This window comes from Fundulus heteroclitus, unplaced genomic scaffold (genome assembly GCF_011125445.2).
Source record: "Fundulus heteroclitus isolate FHET01 unplaced genomic scaffold, MU-UCD_Fhet_4.1 scaffold_498, whole genome shotgun sequence".
In the NCBI taxonomy this organism is placed as follows: Eukaryota; Metazoa; Chordata; class Actinopteri; order Cyprinodontiformes; family Fundulidae; genus Fundulus; species Fundulus heteroclitus.
Window position 1 is genome coordinate 55,116 of NW_023396921.1, and position 25,058 is coordinate 80,173.

General features: G+C 41.4%; 1 protein-coding gene across 2 annotated transcripts; it reads left to right on the forward strand.

Annotated features, from left to right (window-relative positions):
- The first annotated feature begins 408 nt into the window (after positions 1 to 408).
- Positions 409 to 15,571, forward strand: LOC105933807 (tudor domain-containing protein 3). 2 transcript variants are annotated; one of them, XM_012873515.3, is made up of 14 exons: positions 409 to 620; positions 2,342 to 2,426; positions 5,264 to 5,329; positions 7,415 to 7,575; positions 8,976 to 9,117; positions 9,291 to 9,362; positions 10,033 to 10,182; positions 10,588 to 10,740; positions 11,259 to 11,436; positions 13,216 to 13,341; positions 13,467 to 14,413; positions 14,592 to 14,717; positions 14,892 to 15,031; positions 15,333 to 15,571. In XM_012873515.3, the coding sequence occupies exons 1-13, from the start codon at positions 583 to 585 to the stop codon at positions 15,006 to 15,008; spliced, it is 2,361 nt and encodes a 786-aa protein (XP_012728969.2). In that variant the 5' UTR covers positions 409 to 582; the 3' UTR covers positions 15,009 to 15,031; positions 15,333 to 15,571. The 2 variants fall into 2 exon arrangements, with proteins under 2 accessions (XP_012728969.2, XP_021177702.2); XM_021322027.2 differs by lacking the exon at positions 409 to 620 and having other exon boundaries at positions 2,368 to 2,426; positions 5,250 to 5,329.
- The last annotated feature ends 9,487 nt before the right edge of the window (positions 15,572 to 25,058 follow it).

Here is a 25,058-nt window from a genome sequence, read left to right on the forward strand (position 1 = left end):
TAATGTAACACAGAAGGTCTGAAGATGCTACGTTGATGTAGCTTGTAGGTCATGAACGGGGAGGAAGAGAGGTGTCAAGTGTCACGGGCGGCTCTCGGCCTTGTTGATAAGGCTGGTAGTGGATGGGAAAAAACTGCTCTTGTGGCATGAGGTCTCTGGGGTGTTGTCTTTGAACTTTACTGGTTACATAAAGGTTTAATTAAGGAATAATAAGGCAACATTCCGTTTTTTATATATATAAATTCTTGCGTATGTTAATGCAATTTCATGAATGTTTTTAGTTTATTTTTCCGTAAGAGAATGAGGTGCTTAAGAACTTATCACAAGCCTTTCTACCTGTAAAAGGAAAGAAAAAATAAACTTTCCTTTTTTTGATCCTCTCGGCACTCCGTACGCACACAGCGCGGCGTCTCGCTGGATGACGTATTTACGGCTGACTGGGTCATTCAGTGCTGCTCACATTAACGAGCTTTGTTTGGAAGGACTTACTATGTATCACAGTAGCAGATAGCTGTTTGTTGGTTGGTCACACATTAAAACTACTGTTGTCTTTTTTTTAGAACAGCTGCAATTTGGACGAAAATGACCAATTTGACAGAATCTCTGCTCAAAGACGGCTGGTAGGTAGCGCGGTAGCTTGTGTCTCTGCTAGCAGCAGTTATGCTGAGATACCAGACAGATGCTGGGCAAAGTCAATAGTTTGCTGGTTCCCAAAGCAGTGTAAGAGACCTGCGGCACACAGAGACCATAGCACATGCTGCCTGGTGCGGCAAATTTTTATTTCTAATAACTGCATTTAAGTTATCTGCTGAAGAATAGCACAGTACACTGCTGCTAGCTAGCTAGCTAGCTAGCTAGCTAGCTAACACACACTTAGCATTAAAGACAAACAGATGCTACTTCTCGTCGCTAATGAAGGATGTTGTTTGTTGATACGAGAAGGCTGTCCTTTAAGTGGGCTATTTGTTAACATCAGTAAACGTCCGTATGTGTAAAAGGTCCAGCCATTAGCAGCGCTATGACTCTGACCTGAGCAGATCTCCATGTGTTTATATTCTGTCTGAGCGCCACACAACGCGTCATCAGCCAGAGGAGATCATCGTGCTCTTGTCATTCTCGCCTTTACTGGCGAGTAGATCTAAACCAAGCCTGTCAGTGCCCCTTCCTCATGTGACTGTATGTTTATGCTTGGGCATTTTTGAGAGAAAACTTGGCACTTCAAGCAACATCACCACGATGCTTGAAGTGTGAAGATTTGAAACACTTTTTAGGAGTTTGGGATAAAAAACAACAACAAAACAAAACAAAAAAATCAGTTGTCTCATCAGGGACTCGTTTCCCCTTTAGTTGTTTTCCAGTCTATTTCTATACATATTTAGATTTCTAGTGTTTCTAACAAGAAAAAGTATTTGTGAGTTGTCACCGTCCAGTTTTTTTTTTTTAGACTTTCAGATTGTTCTAATGATTTGGTCCGCTTAAACATTAACACGAGCACCCATTTGACCCTTAATCTGAGCGATCAAAGCATTGCTGTTATTGCAATTTGTCAGTATTTAGCTGTTCAGGTGTTTCATTTTACCTTTTTGATTTTTCTTCTGTGTTTAGCTTACTAGTTTTTCCTATCTTTTTAATATTTCCTACTATTGTCATACTATTTTCATAAATTTTTCTATTGATGTCTTTACAAAAGTGAAAATATGTGCAGACATAATTTTTATGAGCATTCTATTCAGTCCAGTAGTAAATATTTAGGTCTTACCCATCTAAGACATCCTAAATCTCTTCTTTATTTCCTTTTTGTATTTTTATTGTTCTTATTTTTTGATCCACTGCATATATATATATGGACACACTGTATATACCTGATGCACCTTTTCTTCCTTTTGGCACCTTCTTTTGATTATTGATTTCTGAGCTGATGTGCCAAGTGAATTTCTCCAATGTGAGATCAATAAAGCCTTATCTTATATTATCTTACTTTTTCTTCTCTTTAAAATTATTCAGATCTTGTTCAGTAATTTTTGAATACAGCAGTTTTTTTTTCTCCTATTCCCTGTGAGATGGAGAGAATAGCTTTTTGTGTTATTTTACTTAACAACTCAAGTGATGCTAAAATTTAAAAATGCATTCCTGCTTGAACACTGCTTCATCGCTGATTTTGCTAATTACTATAAAACTGAAGCTTTATTCTCTTAAATTGTTTTTAGATATTTGTTGTCATCAGACAATTTGAATTTTTAAGGAGTCAGAGTACAGTAGTTCAATAAACGCATGCTTATTTCTGCATGAATCAGCCTAAATCTTAATTCCTTAACTATGTTTCTTCTCCGCCATCATACAGGTACCTCAGCGATGAAGGCATAGAAGAACTGAAAGGATCTGCGGAGAACGTAACACACAGTGACATTATTCGCATTGCGCTTGATGTGAGTTTGAACTCTCAAGTTTTCCCTTTGTCTTTTTGCTGTCCCACTGCTGCCTGCTTTTTTTTTTTTTTTTTGTCTGGGGCAAACTGCAGATATTGTCTAATAGGTTGTTGTGGGTAGGAAGTTGTAAAGGCCCAGCTTACATTTAAAAATCAAAAATGCAAAGCTGTGGGCACAATTGTAAACCAACTTTCTGTGTGTTTGGCCTATGATCTGGGGCTTATTAATCGGGAAGAAAATGTTATTGGCTTTACTTTCCGCTAGGGCTGGCTATTCTTAAGAGCGTCACAATTCAATTCAATTTAGATTCTTTGGATCACGATCGATTCAGTATTGCTTAGATTTGGTATTGGTTTAAATGTTTTTATTGATTGATTTTTTTGCAACAATCTTTTGATTGATTTTGCCATAAGATAAAGTACACAATTTTTTAAGAGCACCTCTCGTTACGTTTTAGATATTTATATTTTGTCTGTATGAAGAGCCAGTGCCTGTGTTAATATTTTTGAGCAGTTAAACATCAATATGGAGTTCAAAAGTGAAGATGTCTGTACTGTATTAACATTAAGGTAAACCTAAATTATTCTCCTTTTGTATTAGAAACTGGGAGAATTCTTCTAACTTTTAGAAAAATAACACACCTGAGAATAAAATACTAGCGCAGTAATATTTGTGATGAATGTGGAGAGCAACCGTTAAAATAAGTATTACAGTACTCAGTGCTGGACTCAGGGGAAAGGGGGGGCTGGAAGTTACAGACTGACCCACTTTCAACTGCTGGGTTGAAATTTTAATGGGAAACATGTAAATTCCAGGGCTAATGTGGTGATTTTTATTTTCAGATGGCCAATATTAAGATACGACAACATACAGTATGTAGCCTATAAGGTGAACTTTAACAAAAACAGTTTCTTTCCTTACAACAAAATAACTTAATAATTAACAAACTGTTCACTCTGAGTAACCTCTGCAGAAATGGACTCTATTCTGCAGCACTATCAATAATCTTATCGTTCCTCAGCTCCTCAGTTGGCTTAAGTTCAACTTTAGTGGAACCCAGAAATGTTTAAACGTGTTGCGGCACTTTCCTGGAAGGCTTTAAGCTCAACTTTTCAGCGCCACTTCACGACTAATGCGGCCCTATTTAATGCTGCACGTAGCTAATGCTCTGTGGATGAATGACACGACGAGCTAGAGCCACAGCAACGCCCGTCTCTCTGTTAAATGTGAGGGACAAACTGGGAGGTTTGGTTCGTGACTGAAGGTTATTGTTGGCCGGGCTTTATGGGACTGCTCACAGTCTGCCGGTCGGTTCTGTAGCGCTCGTTCAGGAGTTCACAGGTCCACTCCGCGGTGGGCAGAGCCTGGCTGCAGAGGAGGAGAGGTAGAGAAGGCGCTTGAGGCGCTGTAAAACAAGAGCGTGATGCGTGACTACGGGGCAGAGCGCAGCAGGACCTCCACGGACTGAACCTCCACCCCCCCAGGGAAATCCCCGGTAGTTCCAGTCCGCCGCCGTAGTAACACGCCAGTAAAATCATTTACTTTATTCACATTGGCAAATCACTTGAAAATGTTGCTCATGAACCCAGTGGCCAGGGGAATTAATCAATTCTGAGAATTTTCTCAATCGATATTGAATTGGGGGGGGGGGAAAGATGTCCTGCAGTGCATTGATGAATGGATGTTTTTAGCCTCCCCTGCTCTCCGTGGATGTAAAGCATCTCTTCTTGCCTCACCTCATTTCTCTTTGATCAACTTGTCTGGTTTCTGTCTCTGTAAATAAATGAAAGGGAGCTTTAGGAATTGATAATTTTTCTGCATGGCAGTATTCCTTTAATTTTCATGATGTGAGTCAACGCAGTATACAGCCTCTGTGAGTACTCAACTCAAGTGTGTGCTCAAAAACCCATTTGCATTTAGAAGTTTGTAACTTAAAGGTTACATAAATGCATAAAAAGCCCATTGGCATGCTTGGAGTCAGGAGTGTTGTTCTCCATGTATTCAGAAGGGCAAAAAGGCAGTTCATCTTAGCTGCAGTTTCAGAGGAGCACAGACTGCTGGCCTCCGCCGCCAAAGCTCTGACCTGTAATGTTCAGCCTGGAGTGCTGCCAAAACATCTGAGGCGGCACGTGCACGCATGACTGCACTGCAGGTTCAACCAGCCATTTTTTCTTTCTTCTTTTTTTTTTTTTTTAACTTTAAGGTAGTGCTTGTAGGCTCAGAAAACATGTCAAAGTTCAAAAGAACTTAAAATCAAACTAAAATTTAAAAGAAGAAAGAAAATACGTTAAAGCCATTGCTGGGTTTTGATTAAAATTAAGCTTGAGCTTCTGTCTGCCCTCTGCTAACCCAGCAAAAAAAAGGGAATAAAATAAAAGAATTAAAGATAATCTTTTTTTCAAGTAAAACCTTTGATTTCTATATATGGCATATGGAAAAAAAAAACTAAAATCTTATCTATAACTCAGTTATAACCAATGTATTAAAAGCAAAATGTTTTTTTTTTACACCAAATATTTGCTTTTAATTTTATGCAGATTTCTTTTTAATACAGACATGCTTGATAACAGAATTGCAATGTATGGAGATTAGTTAAATATTTGAGCTGTTATTGATCATTAAAATATCATCTAATCCATACTTTTTGCCTTTTAAACAAAATGTGGCCACATTCCTGCTGTGATTTTAAGATGTTTAACTAAATGAATGAAATCAGTGTTGGTGATCAAATATCGTAATACGTTTTATCATCGAACAGTCTTTTTCTTGCACCTGGAGATTTATGACTGCTGTGATATTTGTCGTTTCTTTCTAATAATATAGTGTATCCTTTGCAGAGCGATCTTAGGCCTGTTGGGAAAAAGGTTCTTCCATCTGACATCAATAGTGGAAGAACTGAGAAGGTAGGTGTAATCTGTGTATGCTCCGGGGTTTTAAAAAGGACTCCATGGAGTCTGCTGGGTTTCCTTAGAAAACGTCTTCACCAAAACTGCCTGCATGATTGACTTTGTAAAACGGCGCAATTTAAATAAGTAATAATTCAATAATTTAATTGAAATGTTTCTCTCCCGTATAGATTTCCTTTGTTTTCACTTTTTCTGTCGCAATTAAATGTTTCAGGTCATCAAACCAATTTCCATGAGACAGATATAACTAGAGTAAATCCAAAATGTAGCATTCAAATGACGTCTCGATATGTTATGGGTAAAAGTCTAGCCTGACCCTGTGTGAAAAAACGAATCACCTCTCTTTGTCACATTTTAAATTAACTGTGATTAACTGCACTTTTTGGGAAGTTGAGTTTCACCAGCCACACCACGGCCTGATTACGGCCAGGCCTGTAGAATCAGTAAAGCATTTGAATAGAACCTGTCTGGCAACACAAGGTGCGGTAAAATATGTCATAATCCTCTAATTGTCACTGCAGGGCTGTACATTCCAATGAAATGTGTCCTCTGCAATTAACCCATCCCTTAGGGAGCAGAGAGCTGCCAGAGTCTTGCTCAGGGACCCAGAGGGACAGTCTGTGGCATTCGAACCGGGGAACTCTCCTTTCTAGGACGCAAGCTCCCTGCTCTGACCACTAGGCACCACTCCCTGTGACGTGTGTCATAAAGACTCATGTCACACCCTGATCAAAAGAAACTCAAGAACAGGCGACTAACAAAGTCAGTGACCTCTAGCTGCATAAAGGACAACAAAGCCGTTTCTAAGACGGTCAGAGCTGGTACTCACAATTAGAAGAAGTTTGAAACAGTTGTGAACCTTCCCAGGATTGGATGATCTATCTGAATTATTCCAAGAGCGCAATGGCTTATCCAGGTGTTCATAAAACAACGCGGAACATCTAAAACACTGTTGTGCTTTATTCGCGTTATTGAAGGTCAGTGTTTGTGATTGAAAAAGAGAAAACGACCAAAACCAACACAAAGCTTCGTCTTACAGTTGCCATAATACATCTTGACAATATCGTAGACATTTGGGAAAATTTTCTGCGGGCTAACGAGAAAAAGGCAGAACCTTTTGAAAGGTTTTTAAAAAAAATCCTTTTGAGAAGAAAATGCATCATTCAGACCTTCAAACATGGTGGTGGCGGTATGATGATCTGGGCATCTTTGCTGCTTCCAGACCTGAATAACTTGCTATCATTGATGGACGCATAAATTCTGGCCCGTACCAGAAAACCTGAAGCTGAATGTACGGCCATCGGTTTGGCACACTTACACAGCAGGACAATGATCTAAAGTACAGCAGCAACCTCTAAATGGCTAAAAAGAAGTGTAGCTGTGGGTTGGTCCTAGTCAAAGTCCAGATATTGAAATGATCTGGAATGAGCATAAAAAGGAAACCCTTCAGTGCAGCAGACTTAAGACGGTTCTGTGGGAGTGGGCCAAAAATATCTCCACACCGATGTAAAAACATGGATGTTAATTTTAAATACAAATGGCTGCAGTTGCTGTCAAGGACGGCTCAACCAATTTTCTCACAACTCTATATATCATCTTTACTGCAAAATGATGATGGGCTATCATCACTTTGGTTTTTAGAAGCAAAGCTTTCATTTAGTCCATGGTGCAGTTTTCAAAGCCCCCACTAGAGTGCGCTAACAGACCAGCGAATAAAAAATCCCTTTTTTTTCATCTTTTTTCTTTTCTTTCCGATGCTAAATTTGAGTATCTGCGGAGAAAATGTTCCAGCTAATAAAACAAACATTGTTGTGTGTGCTTAGCTCTTTTCTCAAAATACAAAAAAATGCTGACTAAATCCAAATGTAAGCCGTGAAGCAGTTTGAGGAACAAGCCAAGCGCTGTGCTGTCATTAGCCTCTTAAAGGGAAATATTATCCCATGTCATGTTTTCAAAAACTGATTTGTTCAGAGTACACCATGCACCGCAGCTGCTGTAGCGTTTGCCTTGCACCTGCAGCCTGGTTCTCTCCTCAGGCTAATTCAGTTTGTCTTTTTTTTTTTTTTCTTTGCCATTGGACAGTTGGAGGGTCCATGTGTCCTCCAGGTGCAGAAGGTGAGAAACGTCTCCGCTCCCAAAGACCACGAGGAGTCCCAGGGTGCGCCGAGAATGCTGCGCGTCCAAATGACAGATGGGCACACCACCTGTGTTGGACTGGAGTTTAAACATCTGTCCAAACTCAGGTAGGCTTTTCTTTTTCCCTTTTTTTTTTCTTTGTATAAATGAGCAGATGCAGTTTAGTGTAATTGTTTGGAGAATTGATTGATATTCCTGTAGGGAGAGCCGTCATTGCCAAACAATCTTGATTTAAGCTTATGTTTATATTTTATTTGTCAGCTTTTTCTAAGGGTGGGTCGTTTTAAAATAAGAGGTGCATCTGTAGTTTGTGTTTTGTCGTTTCATTATGTGTCTCAGAGACTGTGGATGAAAATGACCTTGCTTCACAAAAACCCACGCGAAAGACTGCATGGGTATTCGCACGGTCTCTTTTCTTAACAGCTACTAAGTGATAAAGAAACAATTTGACTGTTTAAAAGAAAAAAAATATGCATTATTGCAGCAGTGGTGCAGAAGAGCATGCATTTAAGCACACTTCCTCATTTAGCTAATGTGTAAGCCGCCTCATCCCACAGTCCCGTCACCCCCACACCCCCCTTGTCAACACTTTCACCCCACCGCGTGCCTGAATTTCCCCTTTATCTGCAATTTCCATGTGGCGGCAGCTGATTTAACAACTCGCAGCCTTAATTACATCTCCATCCAAGCAACGGTGGCCTTGGTGATTGCTGCCATGGTGACCAGCCAGTCTGTACAGGTGGAGTGGCCAGAATGTAGTCCGTGACTTCCTAATGGGAAGAGAGGAGAGAAGAGAACAAATCCTCTCTTTATGAGACACACACACACACACACACACACACACACACACACACACACACACACACACACGGGGGCAGCCGACAGCAGCGCTTAATGTTTCTGATGAAAGTGTCCGCTTTAGTGTGAGGGAGGCCTTTAAGTGGATGGAAAAAGAAGGACGAGATGGATCACAGGACCGTTCGCTATACCAGACAGTGATATAAAGGGAGCACAATTAAACCTTAAGGAGCGACCATTGAGGTTGAATAGCGTGTTTGTGATCGAATCAGGGGAAACGCTCGCGCCTCATCTCTACGTTGCCGGTGTCACGAGAACGCCATCTATCCCCGAGGTCTGGAGTGAAATCCCTAATTGTTACTTTGGCTTCCAGCATCAGTAGCTGGAAATCCCTCTAAGTCCCTGTGCTTTCCTAATGAGAGAGGCAGAGGCCTTATCAGGCCTGATGAGATAGAGGCGCTTTTAATTTACCATGAGGACGGGTGAGCAGCTGGGATTATTAATAGTCTCTCGTAGCTTTGCCACCCATCTGCTGGCACTGCTCCATGTCATTTGGAGAGTGATAAGGCAATGGGGTGTTAGAGCTGGTAGATACAGTTAAAACGTGCTAAACCCTTGAAATCTGAGCCGGGGGGCTAAAAATAATTATTCCGAGCTTTTTGTTTATCGTGTAATAAATTTCTCGTGTTTTTGTTTGAATGCCTCTCAGTCTGAATACGCCTCCTGGGACGAAAGTAAAACTTGTTGGTACAATCCAAGTCAAGAACGGCATTCTGCTGCTCGACGACTCCAACATCCACGTCCTTGGGGGAGAAGTGGATCATATGGTGGAGAAGTGGGAGCTCCAAAGGGTGAGGGTCAACCATAACTCAGCTGTTGTGTTAAAAATACATTGTTACTTCTTTTCCTTGTTCTTTTAAATGCGTAAAAGCCAGGGCCGCGTGCATCTCTTCGGTTTTTCTCTGGGTTGTGCTTTTCTTTTGCATTTTTTTGACCTGAGTGCTTTTCATCCTTCAACCTGCAGAGTCTGGCCAAACACAGCAGGAGTAACATTGGAGCAGAAGGTGGACCTCCACCCTTTGTGCCATTTGGTCAGGTGAGGGAGAGTGCACATTAAAACGCTGCGTTTGAATAATCGTGCTTGAGAACGAAAAGCCAGCTGAGATTTGATGAAGACTAAAAATCTAAAGAAATCTACTCAAAAGAGTCGATCCCTTTGGGAAATTGTGTTTTCTGAACAACCTTGCTGCCATAATTGATTCTCTAGCTCCTGAGTGTGGATCTGCTCTCAGGAATCTTTTTTTTTTTTGACAGCTCCTCGACGTTAGAATAAGATTGACATTGACTAACCCACGTCTAACAAATGTGCTGTAACTGGTAGAGTTCTGTGATCTTTTGGAACAGTCGTCTTTTTAAATCTTTAAAGTCCCCGGCTGATTTAAAAAAAAAAAAAAAAAAATCTGCTTTGGTGTAGGAGTAGAATATATAAAAGCTGTAGTCTTAGCCTCATCTGTAGCCTTGAGGTGCAGCTTAGAGTCATTCAAGTTCCACAAAATGTTAAAAGGTTTTAGGGCGATGATGCATTGAGGAACTATGCATCACCATCACTGTACTTACATTTTCATTGAGAATAGACAAGTTCCACTGATTATGACAGATTTAAATTTCCCCTAATGCCGTAAAGTTGACCTTTCTGGATATAGAAAGCCGTGTATATAGAAACTGCTTGCCAACTTAAAGGCTGTGCGGTCTTGACCTCCCGACAGAAGTGTGGAAGAAAGGATGAAGTAGACACCAGAGAGCTGGACCAGAGGAAAACCCTGCAGACTCAAAACGTGATGAAAAGCGCCGACGAGAACGACGAGTTCGAAAAGCAGCGGACGGCAGCCATAGCTGAAGTCTCGAAGACCAAAGAAGTGAGTAAACCCGCCATAAATTCTGCATGTAGCCGTCTCTGTTCGTCTGAAGCAGTAGCTTGTAATGCCGTTCTTGTTTAACTAATAATTAACGCCTCTCCGTTTGTGTTCCATTTGTTGAACATTGGCGTTCTCCTACCGTTGTTCTTCATGCGCTAACAAATCACCGTGTCTCATATTGATTGCAACTTCTTAGCACAAGCTGCTAAATTGTCGCTACATTTAAAGTACATGAAACTTATTGACATTCAGGTTAACCTAAATTATTCGTTGCCACTCTTTGAAATAAAAGTTATAATTGCACCATCAGCTACAAACCTTTATGTTTTGATTGGTTTTCTCCATCCCTGCTGCTCCATTGTCTCTAATGGTTGTTGTTTTTTTTCCATCCTTGCCTCTCCTCAGGGCCCTCGCACATTTGGTGGTGGAGGAAACGCAGGCAGTAATTTATCCAACGCCGCGTCGTTCTCCCGAAGCAGAGACTCTCACCAGCAGAGGAGGCGAGAAGACCGGGTGGAAAGAACAGAGAGCAGACAAGATGGGAACTATAGAGACCTGGTGAGGAGATGAATATGATTTAGGCGTATGGGAAAAATATCCTTAAAAAAAACAACCCTATCTCTATTAACATGCATCAATAATTTAAAATTGTTTTTTTTCCCCTCACTGGAGCCTGATTAGTGGTCCTTTTTGGCTCTTTGATCTTGACTGAGCTTCTATTTTATGGTCCAGAGGCTGAGTAAGGCATTGATTAGGATATTGGGAAAAAAAAAAAAGTGAATGAACTGGGGCTAAATGAACTCGAGCCGCGGTCAATTTATCTTGGTTTGTTTCGTGTTTCTGGTTGTTTCCAGTTCCACGGCTTCGGCTTTTCAACAGAAAATAGAACGGAGCAGTTTGTGACGCAGACTGGCTTCAAAGTCTGTTAAAACGTGGCAACATCAGTCCGCAGCACAACACAACCCCCAACTTCCTGTTTTTTTGGCTTTTTACTTTATTATTTTAAGATTTATGCAAATTCCCTTTCATTTGCAGTTTCCATTTATTTTTTTCCTCTCCTTGCATCCGGTGTCTAGGTGGACGAGCGTGCTCTGAGAGACATCATGGAGATGGGCTTTAATAGGGAGGCTGCCCGACAGGCTCTGATGGATAACAATAACAACCTTGAAGTAGCACTAAACAGCCTACTGACCGGCGCTTCCGGCAGCAGACCTGGTCCGGTGGTCCCTGAGCCTTACAAGCCACAACTTAGAGGTTCATACACACACACACACATGCACACACCGAGGCGCACAGATAATATCCCGTGCCCTGCAGTGCTTCTTGGCTCTACAAAGTTGGCAGAGGTTAGGAAAAGGTTGAGTAGCAACGTGGCGGTGCCTGAAATGCACTGAAAGTCACCAGCAGCCTAATTAAAGGTCCACTATGGCTGTGCTGTGGGTTTTAGTTCATTTATCAAGACCTGCATACACTCTGGAATCCTGCCTTTCTCTCCCCTCCGAGCACGCAATAGTGTTTCAGTTAGATATTGTTTCACTTCAGGCATTTTGTTGTTTTTTGCCGCTCTGAAAATCGCCCTGCAGCAACTTGAGACTTGTTGAACCACACAGAGCGTCTTATGAAAGCATTTTGTTGTCGCGTTGTACATAAATCATTCTCTCTCTGATCAAAAGTAATAATGGCCCATCAAGAAGGGCTGAGATTTCTGCACACGCTTGGATAAATATACACATCTGTGACCCTTTTCCAGATTCCTACAGAAACGAGCGTAATCTGAAACATCATATGTGCAAAACCCCACAACCTTTAAACTAATAAGGAAGCATTGGACTTTTTTTTTTTTTTTTTGCTGTATCAGTTTTATAAGAAAACATTCGGTGATGAGGATTAGGAGATATTTCAGATACTTAATTCATGATACATACAGATATATTTCAACTGCATCATAGGTAATTTCAGTGATATATTTCAAGCTATATTTCAGTTAATTTGGATAATTCTGATTTACAGACCAAAAATTTTGTTTCTCAAAGTGTAACATTACAGAAGACCAATGAAAGCAGGAAAGGTGGGCTGAGTGAAAAGTATGTACAGGAGCTTTACTGCGCAGTAGCTGCGCTCAGAGCTTGGTTGGGGCTCCTTTTGCATGAATCACTGCATCAGTGCGGCGTGGCATGGAGGCAATGAGCCGTAGAGTCTCTGTGGGGGTTTATGTCAGGAGAGTTTGTGGCCAGTCAAGCACAGTAATAACAGGGTCATTACATTGTAAGCAGGAAAATGAAATCAGAATGCCAATAAAACTTGTTGGCATAGAGAAATGCTCTAGAAATTCCCTTTACAGTTTCCTTAATTTCCTTAATTTGTTGACAAAGCCCAGTGGACCAACACCAGGGGGAGATGGCTCCACAAATCATCACTGACTGTGAATATTTCACAATGCACCCCAAGCATCTTCACTTCTGTACCGCTCCCCCATTTCTCAGGCCCTGATCTTGATTTCCAAGGGAAATGCAAAAGATGCCTTTGATGTCTTGTCTGTTGCACACGGGGGTTAATACAAGGATTTGCCACAGTTTTAGCTCAAACCCTGAATATAATTGTGGTGGTTCCAACACCAGCTGCAGTCCACACCATGCAAATCAAGTTACTGGATTGGGTTTACTTCACATTCCTCTTAAGGCTACGGTTTTCCTTCCACTCAACCTTCCACTAGCATGAATTATTCCAACACTCTTTAGCAGCTTTTTTTTAGCACTGACTTTGTGGCTCATCCTCCCCATGGCGTGTCAGTGACTGTCCGCTGGTCAGGAGTCTTCCCTGTGATTGTGTTGGCCATAACATGGACATAACATTTATATATTCAGAAACATTGGCCTAAAGCTTTATTCCAGTTTTCCCTTTTCGGTGGTGAGGGTCATTTGCTGACGCATTTATCAAAATTAACGGGAAAAACAGACGAACATACAGCAAATATAACACAGTTTAAATTTCCTAATTTTGCTGTATAATCATTTTTTTTGGGGTTGTCTGCAGCCAGAGGAAGGGGCAGAGGCAGGTCGAGAAATGAAGATGAGGAGGACGGCGCTGGAGGAAGACCGTCTGGACCAAGCACCCTATTTGATTTTCTAGAGTCCAAGATGGGAGCTTTTTCCATCGATGGTGGGTAATCGGTTCTCTCAGTCAACACTAAAAAAAAAAGTTTAACCTGCGTGTAAATGCCTGAAACACTGGAGTGGAAGAGAAGTTGGCGTGATGACTGATCTTTCATCGGTTTGTTTTCTCAGAGCCAAAGACTCAGGCGCCACAGAGGCAGTACGAGAACAAACCCCATTTTTCCAACTCAAACTATCCCGCCAAAGACCCGCTCCAGACCAAGTTCCCGCACAGTGACCACAGGCAACAGAGGAACGAGAGACCACCTCGCTTTCACAAGGACACAGATTTCCCCAAACCTGGCCAGGAGCCAGCCGCAAACTCCACGACGCCTCAAACGTCGGCTCCGGCCCCGCAGTGGAGGGGCCAGGAGAAATGGCCACGGAGCGCATCGGACCGAGCGCAGAACGACCGGAGAGAAATCAGGGACGAACAGAGTGTTCCCTCTGCCACTATGTCCCCTCTGCCACATTTAAAAGAATCTCAGCAGCAGACTGAATTCAGCGGCGCTTACCACCAACGGCCCCGGAGCGAGAACGGCGGCAGTATGACCGGACCGCCTCACAGGAGAGGCGTCAAAGAAAACCCCCCCACCGCTAAATCCAGCAACCCCGCAGGAGGGGAAGTAGACGGGAGAGGGAATTATAAACGCCCAGAAAGAAACGAAGAAGCCGGCAACAACAGGAGAAAAGGGAGACCCGAGCGGCCAAACTCGGACCTCTTTGACAAACAAAGGGACGGCGGGCCGTTGAACTTTAACCCGAGAGGGGGGAGCTCAGGAACTCCCCAGGAAGTGGGGTTACCACAACTCTCCCGGAATATAACGGGGGATCCATCACACTTCCAAAATGGAGACTTTGAACATAGAAGGACTGGCCCCATCAAGCCAATAAACCCACCCTGTCCTCAAAGCAGGGAGCAGCAGCCCAGAAGGAACGCTCATAACAACCAGGGTTCTAAACGGAGGCCAGGGCCGGGCCGAGGTCAGGGATGTCGGGGAACAGAGAGAGGTTACGCCACTGAACACGCGTGGAAACCTGGAAACGCCTGCCTGGCTCTGTACTGGGAAGACAACAAGGTATTCCTTAACTTCCCTGAGTCTAAGCAATGAGTTTCTCTTTTCTTTTTAGCCTGCTTGATACCACAAATGAAGCTTAGATTACCTTTTTGTTTCTTTGTCATGACTTAAATGACGCATATGTTTGTTTTTTCATGTATGGAAACCATTTTTTTGTTTCTCTCCTTGTGTCTGCCAGTATTACCACGCCAGGATAGACGCCGTGCATCCCTCTGGCTCCACGGCGGTCGTCGTGTTCAGCGACTACGGAAACTGTGAAGAGGTCCTCCTGCATAACATCAGACCCGTTCCCGACGACATGATGGTAAGCGGTACTTTATAATTACTTTATTATCGATATCAGCATCCTGGCTGGTACTGTGGTTAAAAGCAGCAATCAAACTGCGTTCCCCTGATGTGCGGAAAGCCGATCAAATATTTATGCGGTCTGGTTTGATTATAAGCAGTGGGCACCGTCACAATTATGTCAAATCTGCAGGAGGAAGATGACGGCTACTACGACAGTTCGCTGGAGTTTCGCCGCGGGGGTGATGGACAGCCGAGGCGCTCCAGACCCACGCAGGCGTACTACCAGCCGCCCAGGGCGCGAGATTGATGTTTCTTTGTTTACACCGGCAGGTAAATTAACGACAAATTATGTTTCCTCTCGTAATTACACTTCAGATGTTGCTCCGTTCCTTGACTGCGTTTAATTTCCCATTTTTTTCAGCGTTATGGAAAACGTTCTGCACTTGTTTTTCTTTTTTTTTGCTTCCTATAAAAAGGGATGCATCTTCTTATTGCCACTTTTATATCCTCCACATGCGCGTTGCGATGTCTCAAACTATTTCACAAGGTCGACGATGATTTCACAGATGCCCAAAGAATGCAGTACTGGTTGCTTTTCATGTAATAATTGATTTTTCTCTTTGCTCTTCAGCGTGCTCGTCCCTCACGCCTCAACTTTTCTGCAAGAATCCAGAGTGCTTCCTGAACTTTTAAGCATCCACATCCTAAGGACTAACAGAACTCTTCAAGGGCTTGCACATGATGCAAAAATAATAGAGAAAAAAATGACATAAGCTCCCGTTTCTTTTGTCAAGGACATATCTACTGTACATGTTTGAAAGATTTGTTTAATGGATGGATCAAAATAAACTAATTAATAGTAACAGCAGGTTTGTTTTGTTTTGTCTGTTTTATTCCAACTACGCAGCTTGAGTGATGAATAAATAGTGCACAGCAGGAGAAGAAATTCATCAGGGTATCATTATGAGGGCTTTCTCTTTCTTCTGATTTAAAGTCTGTAAGAAAAGACCCAAAATGTGGCACAAGTGCTTGTTCAAGGATTACAGGATCATAATGTAAGCGATGTAACCGTGCGATAAGTGTTTCTAACCTCGACCGAATATGTAACTGCACCATATAGCGCAAAGGGCCCAGAACAGAAATAACAAAGATGTATTTGGATGGGCTGGAGAAGCCTTGTGAGGCGGTAAAAACAATTCCCTCTCAAAAGGAAAATGTATGTATATTTTAACTTTATTTTTGAGTAAATTCGAGTTGTTTTCAGACCGCAACGGGGCTTTCCACCCTGCGCCGTCTGCTCCTGTCTTCCAGTTTAGCTGCTACAATTCTCATCTTGTAGATAATCATGAGCTCTAAAAGTCCATAGCAAGCAGCCCCGGCTCATCTGTTGTGTTCTTTGAAGCAAATCCGGAGGGTAAGACAATCTCTTCCCCCACTGTAATAGAGACTGTTACACTGCAGAGATATCATTTTGCACATTACAAAAGGGACTTTACCGAGCTCTTCAGGCCCCGCGCGCACTCTGTCGGCTGTTTATAGGCGTGTGCTGTGTGCAAGAGATGCGGGTTTTACACATGAAGGAAATGATCTCCACCTGGGCTCCGGTTTCTTTCTTACTAGCAGCAGGAGACAAACGAACAATGCAGCTGGGTTCAGCGGAGAGGTCACGGTGTTATTCCGTATCAGGAGCCCAGAAGGGTTTGCTTTATTTTCCGAGTGAGGCGCCAAGCGAGCGTGCATGAATAATTAACCGCGGGTAATATGGAAACCTATCCGCCGGGGAGGAATTGAAAGTGTTTGAGGGGACTAACCTCACGCTGGCCGGAAAATAATAAGGGATTGGTTTTCAATCAGATAAATGGTGATACTGTGGCAGAACAGCTAAGCCACCTTCACACTGGATTTAGTTATAAACCCTGTAGGCTGTTGAGTAACTTAGTGGATTCAATAAATGCCCCGTACGCCGCTGAAAACCTGTGTGACAAGCCCCAAACTGCCAAAAGTATTTGCTCACCTGCCTTGACTTGCGTATGAACTGAAGTGGCATCCTATTCTTAATCGTTAGTTTTCAGTATGATGTCGGTCCACCCCTTGCAGCTGCAACAGCTTCAACTGTTCGGGGAAGGCTGTCCATACATTTCCATAAACACTCCTTATGAACATTTTTGCAGAAGCACATTTCTGGGGTCGTACACTGATGTTGGACGACGATGACTCTCAGTCTCTGCTCTAAATTATCCAAAAGGTGTTCTGTCGGGTTGAGGTCAGGACTCTGCAGTCCAGTCAAGGTCATCCACACTAAGCTCTCATCCATGTCTTAATGGACCTTGCTTTTTGCACTGGCGCACAGTCATGTTTGAAGAGGAGGTGGCCATCTCTAAACTGTTCCCACAAAGTTGGGAGAAAGGAGTTGTCTGAAATCTCTTGGCTTGCTGGAGTATTGAGAGTTCCTTTCACTGGACCTGAGAGGCCAAGCCCAGCTCCTGAAAAACAGAATCCCCGCTCCACCAAACTTTACACTTGGCACAAAACAGGTAATCATTGTTCTCCTGGCAACCGTCAAACCCAGACTCACCCATCATATCGCCAGATGGAAAAGCACGATTTGTCACTCCAGAGAAGGGCCTCCCCTTCTCCAGAGTCCAGTGGCGGCGTGCTTTACACCACTGCAGGCAACCTTTTGCATTGCACTTGGTGATTTGTGGCTTGAATGCAGCTTGTTGATCTATGAAGCTTCTATGCACTGTTCTTGCACTAATCTGAAGGTCACATCAAAATTATCCTGCCAGGGAAGGCCACCCACCAAGACTTCCTGACCAGGCAAGGATGGGCATTAATCAGAGAGGCACCAAAGGTAACCCACCAAAGGGAACTGTGGATCTCCACAGCAGAAACTGGAGGATCTGTCCATAGGACCTCAATAAGCCATGCACTCCACAGAGCGGGACTTTATGAAAACAAGCCATTACTTAGTGTTAAAAATAAGAAGGCCCGTTTTGAGTTTGCCAAAAGGCACGCGGGCCAATCCCCAAATGTATGGAAGCATGTGCTCTGGTCTGATGAGACTATAATTGAACTTTTTAGCCACGAAGGAAAACGCCATGTCTGGTACAATCGCAGTACATCCCATCACCTCAAGAACACCGTCACTACAGTGAAACATGGTGGTGGCAGCGTCATGCTGGGGGGAGGCTTTTCTCAACACGGTCGACCCGGGTTCAAATCTGACCTGTGGTCCTTTGTCGCATGTCTCTCCCCTTCTTTCACCCCCTTCCTGTCAGTCCACTGTGAATAAAAGCAAGCTGCAAAAAATCTTTAATAAAATAAAAAATCTCATAGGCCAGATGTGGTGAGCTCATAGAGACTGACCAAAAGCCTCTTGCAGCTGTAATAGCCGCAAAGGGTGGCTCTAGAAAATACTGGCTTTAGTGGGAGTGAACAGTTACACATGCTGACATTTTTGTTATTTTGTCCTGTTTGTTGTTTCACAATTTAAAAAAAAAATCATCTTCATAGTTATAGGCATGTTATCTGAATGAAAAGCTGCTGACTCTGAAACAATTCAGTTTAATTCAATGTTGTGAGGCAACAAAACAAGAGAGATAATGTCTTCAAGAAACAACTTAAGTCGCATTGCTTTCTATTTACACACGTAGTTTCAAAGCATATTTGTGAGTTTGAAAGTGGCAACACTTGAAAATGTATGCCAGCCAACCTGATTGAGGTTCAGCTATCATGCGTTTCAGCTATCATGCAAAGAGTCATCAGTTTTTTTGTCTCTTGATATATAAAGCTGGCAGAGACATACCCCAAAAGATTTGCAGCTGTACCTACAGTACAGGCAGTTCTGACTAGAATACCTTTGCAATGTATACAACTCATTTCCTTTTGGAAACTGCAAAAAGCACTGTTTTAAAAGTGAATTTTTAAAACTTGTGTTTGCATATTATTGGCGCTGCGGGTACCAGTTAGTAAACAAGTCACTTTCAATGTGGGATTTTATGTGAGAGTCGTGAGAAAAAAAGCATGTACAGTCATGTTTGAACTCTTAATCCACTCGTGGAAACTTTTTTTTTTCTTCCTATGAATCTACATGCTGTTTTGTTCTTTTAAAATTTTCACTGAGGGTAGTGAAAGCTGACTGGATCATTTTATGTTTATGTAACAACACCTTGAATGCTATCTGGGCGCTATGATCAGAGTAAATCTACAGCTTAGAATACTATTCAGGCATTTTTTTTTTCAATGTTTGTGACAGATAAAGCCTTTAATGGTTAGATATGATCTCCAGTACATGACCCACAACAAAACAGCCTTATGGATTTTACATGACTGGATTTACAGTCAAAATGAAACGTATTGGGGCAGCAAATCACTTTTTAATGTTGGGGCTTGACAGGTTTTAGCGCAGTCAGCTTCAGTTTGATTGCATTTCCATTTATATTGGATTACGAGATGGCAGCATGATTTCTTCGCGGTTAGCACTGTCTCCTCGCAGCAGAGTGTACAGGTTTGGGACCCATGGTCCTCTGACACTCCAAAGGGATTTGGAATCATAAAACGGTCCGTCTGTGTGAATATGTTTTGCTCCACATATGTCAGGCTTGCGCCGGGTTACAGTATGTCTGATAAACACTGACATATTGCAACTAACAGGACAATTCATCAGCAATTATTAATATCTGTCCAGGCTGTCCAGACTATACCATACATGGTGACGTATAGGTCTTTCCATTTTCTGTGCCGGCCCTTTTTTGGGGCCTCTTTCACACTGAAACCTGATAACCACCAGCAACAGGAGCAATGCTTCTCACTTGATGAGAGGGGGAACAGCCTTCCTTCCCACATTAACATCCTCTTTGCCCCGGCGCTTCGTTTCCCACCTGCCTGCCTCTCCTCATCTTCCCCGCTCCCTGCTGTTGGCCATTGTCTTCCTGCGTACCTGACCCCTCACCCTCCACCTCTCCACCCATGCTACCTTTGTGACGGTGACATTTGAACCCTGTGATCCTGCTAAATGCGTTCTTACATCATTTCTACATCGGCCTCATCAAACAGATTCCTTCTGTGCTCTCTAGACGGGGGAAAAAAAAAAAAAAAAGATTAAAAAGGAGGTTACGTTGAAGTGACTTCCCAGGGAGCAACATTTCCTTGCTAAGTACCCAGTGAAACTAAAGGAGACTTGGTGGAGCAAAAATTACACTTAATGGGCTTCTTTTATACGAATGTTCCCTACAAAGCACATCGTCATAATTTAAGGAAAGTATTTGTAAAAGAAAGTCAGAAAATAATAATTTGACACTTTTAAAATATAGTATAAAAAACGCACACATTTTTTTTGCACAACTTTGCTTGGCTGTATTTTATGAAATCAGATTTGAAGCCTCAACGTCACAGACAATACAGTTTCAACTTAGCTCAACAGATATCCGACGGATTAGCAACCCCACAAAGCTGTTATCACATGCTGCTTGAGAATTGTCAAGACAGATTTCTTCCCGTCATGATGTGTTGTTTTCCCTGCTTGGAGAAAGTGTGGAGTTGTAGTTTGCATGTGAACAAGTGCGTATGAAGACTTTAGCGACTGTCGGTCTGGTGAATGGCTACTCTAATAATATGCAAAGCAATGGGTTTCATGCTTTGTTTGAATCTCTAAGCAAATAAAAATTTGGCTTGCAAAGCCTAGTTCTAACTTTCAGAAGTGAGCAAATGACTGTGAGGGTGTTGGGGAAAGCCATCACCTTTACATATCGTCAAGCACACAGTTGCTGAATCATGGCAACATCTTGGTTTTGAATATGGGAAAGGCATGAGCGGCTGCTTTCTATGTTACTAATGTTTGTTTTCAAATCAAAAGTTTATATCGACTGACATAAAATTAAAAGAGAATTAAAATCTTTTAGTCATAAGGGTAACTGTAAATGGCATCCATCCATATGAAATACAATTGAGGTGGAAAATATTACCACCCCCTATGAAAATATCATTATTTTAAAAGCAATTTCCACAGGTTGTTAAATGGAGCAAGACATTTACACAAGGTTGTTTTACTTTGCAGTTAAATAAGAAGTGCTTCACAAACAAAAACCACCAAGCCTGAAATTATTAGCTCCTGAAAGAACGGACCTTTTTAATCAGCAGTAGCAAAAACCGTGTTGCGCAATAATGCACTTAAACCTTTTGGTGCTTTAAACTTGTCACATCAAGTTAAAACTGTGATTCCTCTAAATTTACCAATACAGGTGAGCCCAAAATTATTCACATTCCTGGCATATTTTGATGTAAAATCACTTTTATTCAACTGAGAAATTTGTTTCAGATAGGCAATTGGTAATTAATTTCTTAAAACATAATAAAGCAACTTAAATGGTTGATCAGATAATTCTATAAGCTGGTTTTCTCATTATCAGTGTCACCAACCTTTTAGAAACTGAGAGCTACTTCATTGGTTTTGAGTCACAGGAAGAGCTACCAGTACTGATCTTTGAACTAGAAGAGTAAGAGTTCATCTTAACTTGATGTAAAATGAACACATTTTTCATGCTTTATTATACATATTGTCATTTTTAAATCTATATAAATGCAGGTGTGAATAACCAGGAAGAGTGACAGAATAAGATTAAGTTTTAGATGGAGCACATTGGTGGGTTGTGCTGTTTTTAGAACAGGCTCATGGGCGCCACATATGATCCTGGGGGGCTGCATGTTGGTGACCCCTGTCTTTGACAACGTGTGCAACACAGTAGCAGGCTCAAACATCTCAAAAGATGTGCCACAGAGTTCAATTTTAGATCCAACTCTAAGTACCTTGGCATAAAAGATGACAATAAACTCACTTTTAAATCACATATTAAAATGTTGTAAACAAGTTGGAGATAAAACTAGGGTTTTTCTTCATAAATAAATCTTGCTTTTCTTTCAGTACAAGGAAGCATCTTGTTTTAACGTCCTTCCTGCATCTGATAGGTACTGATATCTTGTGTTTAAGAATGCACGTGCCACCTCTCTGATTATGTTGGATGCTGTCTATCATGGAGCATTGAGGTTCATATTAGGGTGTAAATCTCTTACTTACCGCTGTAATTTATATTCTTGGGTGAAATGGTCATCATTATCAATCTGTAGCTCATGCATCGGCACATTGTCATCTATAAAGCTTTCCTTGGACTGTTACCACTTTACCTATCCTCATACCTGTCACTTAGACCGCCCAGGCAGCCACACACATCACGCTCAGGACATCCTGTCCTTCAGTGCGCCATCGGTACAATCAGAGCAGGGGAAAAAAAGCATTTTCATACTCTGCAGCGTCTACACAAAATGCTCTTCAGCAGGATCTGAAACTGTCTACTTTTATTCCTCTGGGACCATTTCAATTTATTTTAAAATAAAAAAAAATCTTCTTATGCAACAGCCTCTTGTGTTCAAGTCATATTTTATTAGCTTATTTTATTTGAGTCAAATGTTATCGTTACTTATATATATATATATTATATTATATATATTATATTATATATTATATATTATATTATATATTATATATTATATTATATATATATATATATATATATATATATATATATATATATATATATATATATATATATTACTGTGTTTGTTAAAATTTAAAGTTGTTTTTTTATTGTTTTGTTTTATCAAACAAATCTCTCTTGAAAATGAGATCTTGGATCCCAATGAGAAGACCTGTATAAATAAATGTTGAATAAAAGAAAAATCTATTTTAAATAAAGGAAACGGTGACACATTGAAGCTTGACTCAAGTATGATAAGAGCAGTCTGATAATAGATTAGGCAAACTCGAAGGATAGGTAAAATTTTTAAAAGACAACCTTAAAGAAGTCAAGATCAAACCTGGGTTTGGGTCCTCGCTTTGCCATTGACAATGAAGCAGAACATGCGTCACCGGTAATAAAGAACCAACTCCAGAAGACCAAAGTGAAAATGATTGACCAACCTGAACAAAACCCTGTTGAAAATCTGTGGGGGAACTGAAGATAAAGGTCCAACCTGGAAGGTCACCAAATCATCGATGAAAGTCATCAAAGAAGCCTGAGAGATTTTCAATGAAAAGAATGGCCAGGAATCCATCTGCAGACATGCCAGCCACTTTTGGAAAACTACAACAAAACAATGCATGCTATTTTCTATCAAGATGGATACACAAATGACTCAGTGTAATCATTTTAACCTTTTATTAGTGTTTTTTATTTAAACTGCAGTTGCAAAATACTTTAAAAGCAATGATTAGCCACAGACAGACAAACAGATAAATGGATGGACACTCATACAGCTGCAATACCTTTATTAAAAATAAAAAGGTTGGTAGGTTTGAACTATGCCTCGCAGATTCAGCCCTTAATGAGGAAGATAGGTGCCGCTTGTCAGTGGTAATGACTGTTTTCAGTGGGCAACAGACCATGCTCTGTACGTGTTATTCTTCAAACATCCTGCCAAACATTTGTTGCCAAGCGCCCTTGTCTTACTCATAACACATGACAATTTAATGGTCAAAATGGGACCAGTTAGCTTAACCACAGACAGTGTTGACTAAAGGTGAACGATGAGTCAGCAGTCTGTTATTGATCTTTACCATTACCACACACGCATCTGGGCAGCACAGAAAAGCTTGTGTAAAGCGCCTTTCTGTCACTTTTATGAACCTGTCCAGATAGCATCTAATGGTTATATGGCATGCAAAAAAATAAAGAAAGACAAGAATTAAGCTCAGAGAATGTACTAACCTTTGTTTCACCCTTGTTGTGTTTTTGAGCTTATAGCAGCACTGACTTTGAAGTGAATAAATTATTCCTGCATTTTGGAGGACCCATTATATCTTTGTATATTCAAAATCCAAGTGACAAATTCAATGAAATTGCATAAAATACTGTTCATTGCTACATGTCAGCATTCTGCTGACACATGTTGGACACTTTAACACAAGTGCACAAGTGTATATCTGCATTTTGTACACCTTCACGTCACCATGCTGAGTTTTACATTGCATGTAACCTGAGTATGCCATTTAAAATAACAATACACCACTTTTTCCCTTACTTGATGGTGATACACCTGAATCCACCAACTATGGGGCAATAAATAACTATTCTATTCTATTCTATTCTATTCTATTCTATTCTATTCTATATGTAACAGGCCAGCAAAAAGCAGTGCATAATTGTGAAATAGAAAAAAAGACTTGCATTTTCACTTAAAATCCCCTTCAAATCTTTTGTTATATTGACACAACATATGAAAAACTGAAATACTTGAGAGCCTCTGCGTTCACACTATGTTGCCAAAAGTATTTGGTCACTTGTCTTCAGACTCATATGAATAAGTACCATCCTATTGTTTATCCGCAGGGTTTGATAAGATGTTGGCCCACCCTTTGCAGCTGTAACAGGTTCAACTCTGGGAATGCTTTCCACAGGGTTTAACAGCGTATTTATTGGAATTTTTGACCTGAGGCACAACTGTGAGGCCACGCACTTATATTAGACGAGAGGGCCTGGCTCACCAGAATCACTCATCCATGTACTTATTGATCTTGCTTTCTGCTATAGAGTGCTACTATGTTTGAACAAGAAGAGAGTATCTCTAAACTATTCCCTTAAAGTTGGGAGCACAAAATTGTCCAAAATATCTTGGTATGCTGAACTATTATGAGTTTATTTCAATGGAACTAAATGGGTGAGCCCAGAAAACAGTTAAAAAAAGCAAAATAACTGGACGTCAAATGTTGTAGTGGAAAACGTTTCGCTCATTATCTGAAAGCTTTTCTCAATTCAAAGCTAGTGTGGGAGATGTCCCAAGCTTATAAGGTGTTTGGAATGTGCCAATCTGCTTGTCAATTTAGATATGCTGAACGGCACATCCTCTAACAATACGGCAACGTTGGAAGCCTGGCTGACTGAGAGATGTTTGGTTACAAACAGGAAGGTGTGGATTGGTTTGAAACTGACTGGGCACCAGGCATAATGCTGAACTGTATGTTTTTGAAAGCTGAAATCTGAGGCCTCTTGCTCTGTTTATACATGTTTGTTTTTTCTTGTTTGACATTAATGGCTTCCTTCACCCACCCCTTTCTCAAACCATTAATCTTCTCTTTCCAAAATGTGAACATTTGGTCCTCGAAAGAGTGTACCTTAAATTTGTGATGTATGTGCCCAGTCTTGTCCTGGGGAGACGGCTCTGCTGCGTTGAGCCCATGCGTCTGTGAAGAGGCAGTTTCTCCAATATAAAGGTTTGGACATTCCTCACTGGACTGAACTGCAGATGCCACGCCGCTCAGCGTGCATTGGGGAATTTTGTCCCAATAATAGGTCAAACTTGCCTC

What these genes read in the sequence shown, in the direction of transcription:
- LOC105933807 (XM_012873515.3), top strand. Translation starts at nt 583, where the DNA reads ATGACCAATTTGACAGAATCTCTGCTCAAAGACGGCTG. An exon ending in TTATTCGCATTGCGCTTGAT is followed by an intron (nt 2,427 to 5,263) that starts GTGAGTTTGAAC and finishes TATCCTTTGCAG; the next exon opens with AGCGATCTTAGGCCTGTTGG. An exon ending in CCTTTGTGCCATTTGGTCAG is followed by an intron (nt 9,363 to 10,032) that starts GTGAGGGAGAGT and finishes ACCTCCCGACAG; the next exon opens with AAGTGTGGAAGAAAGGATGA.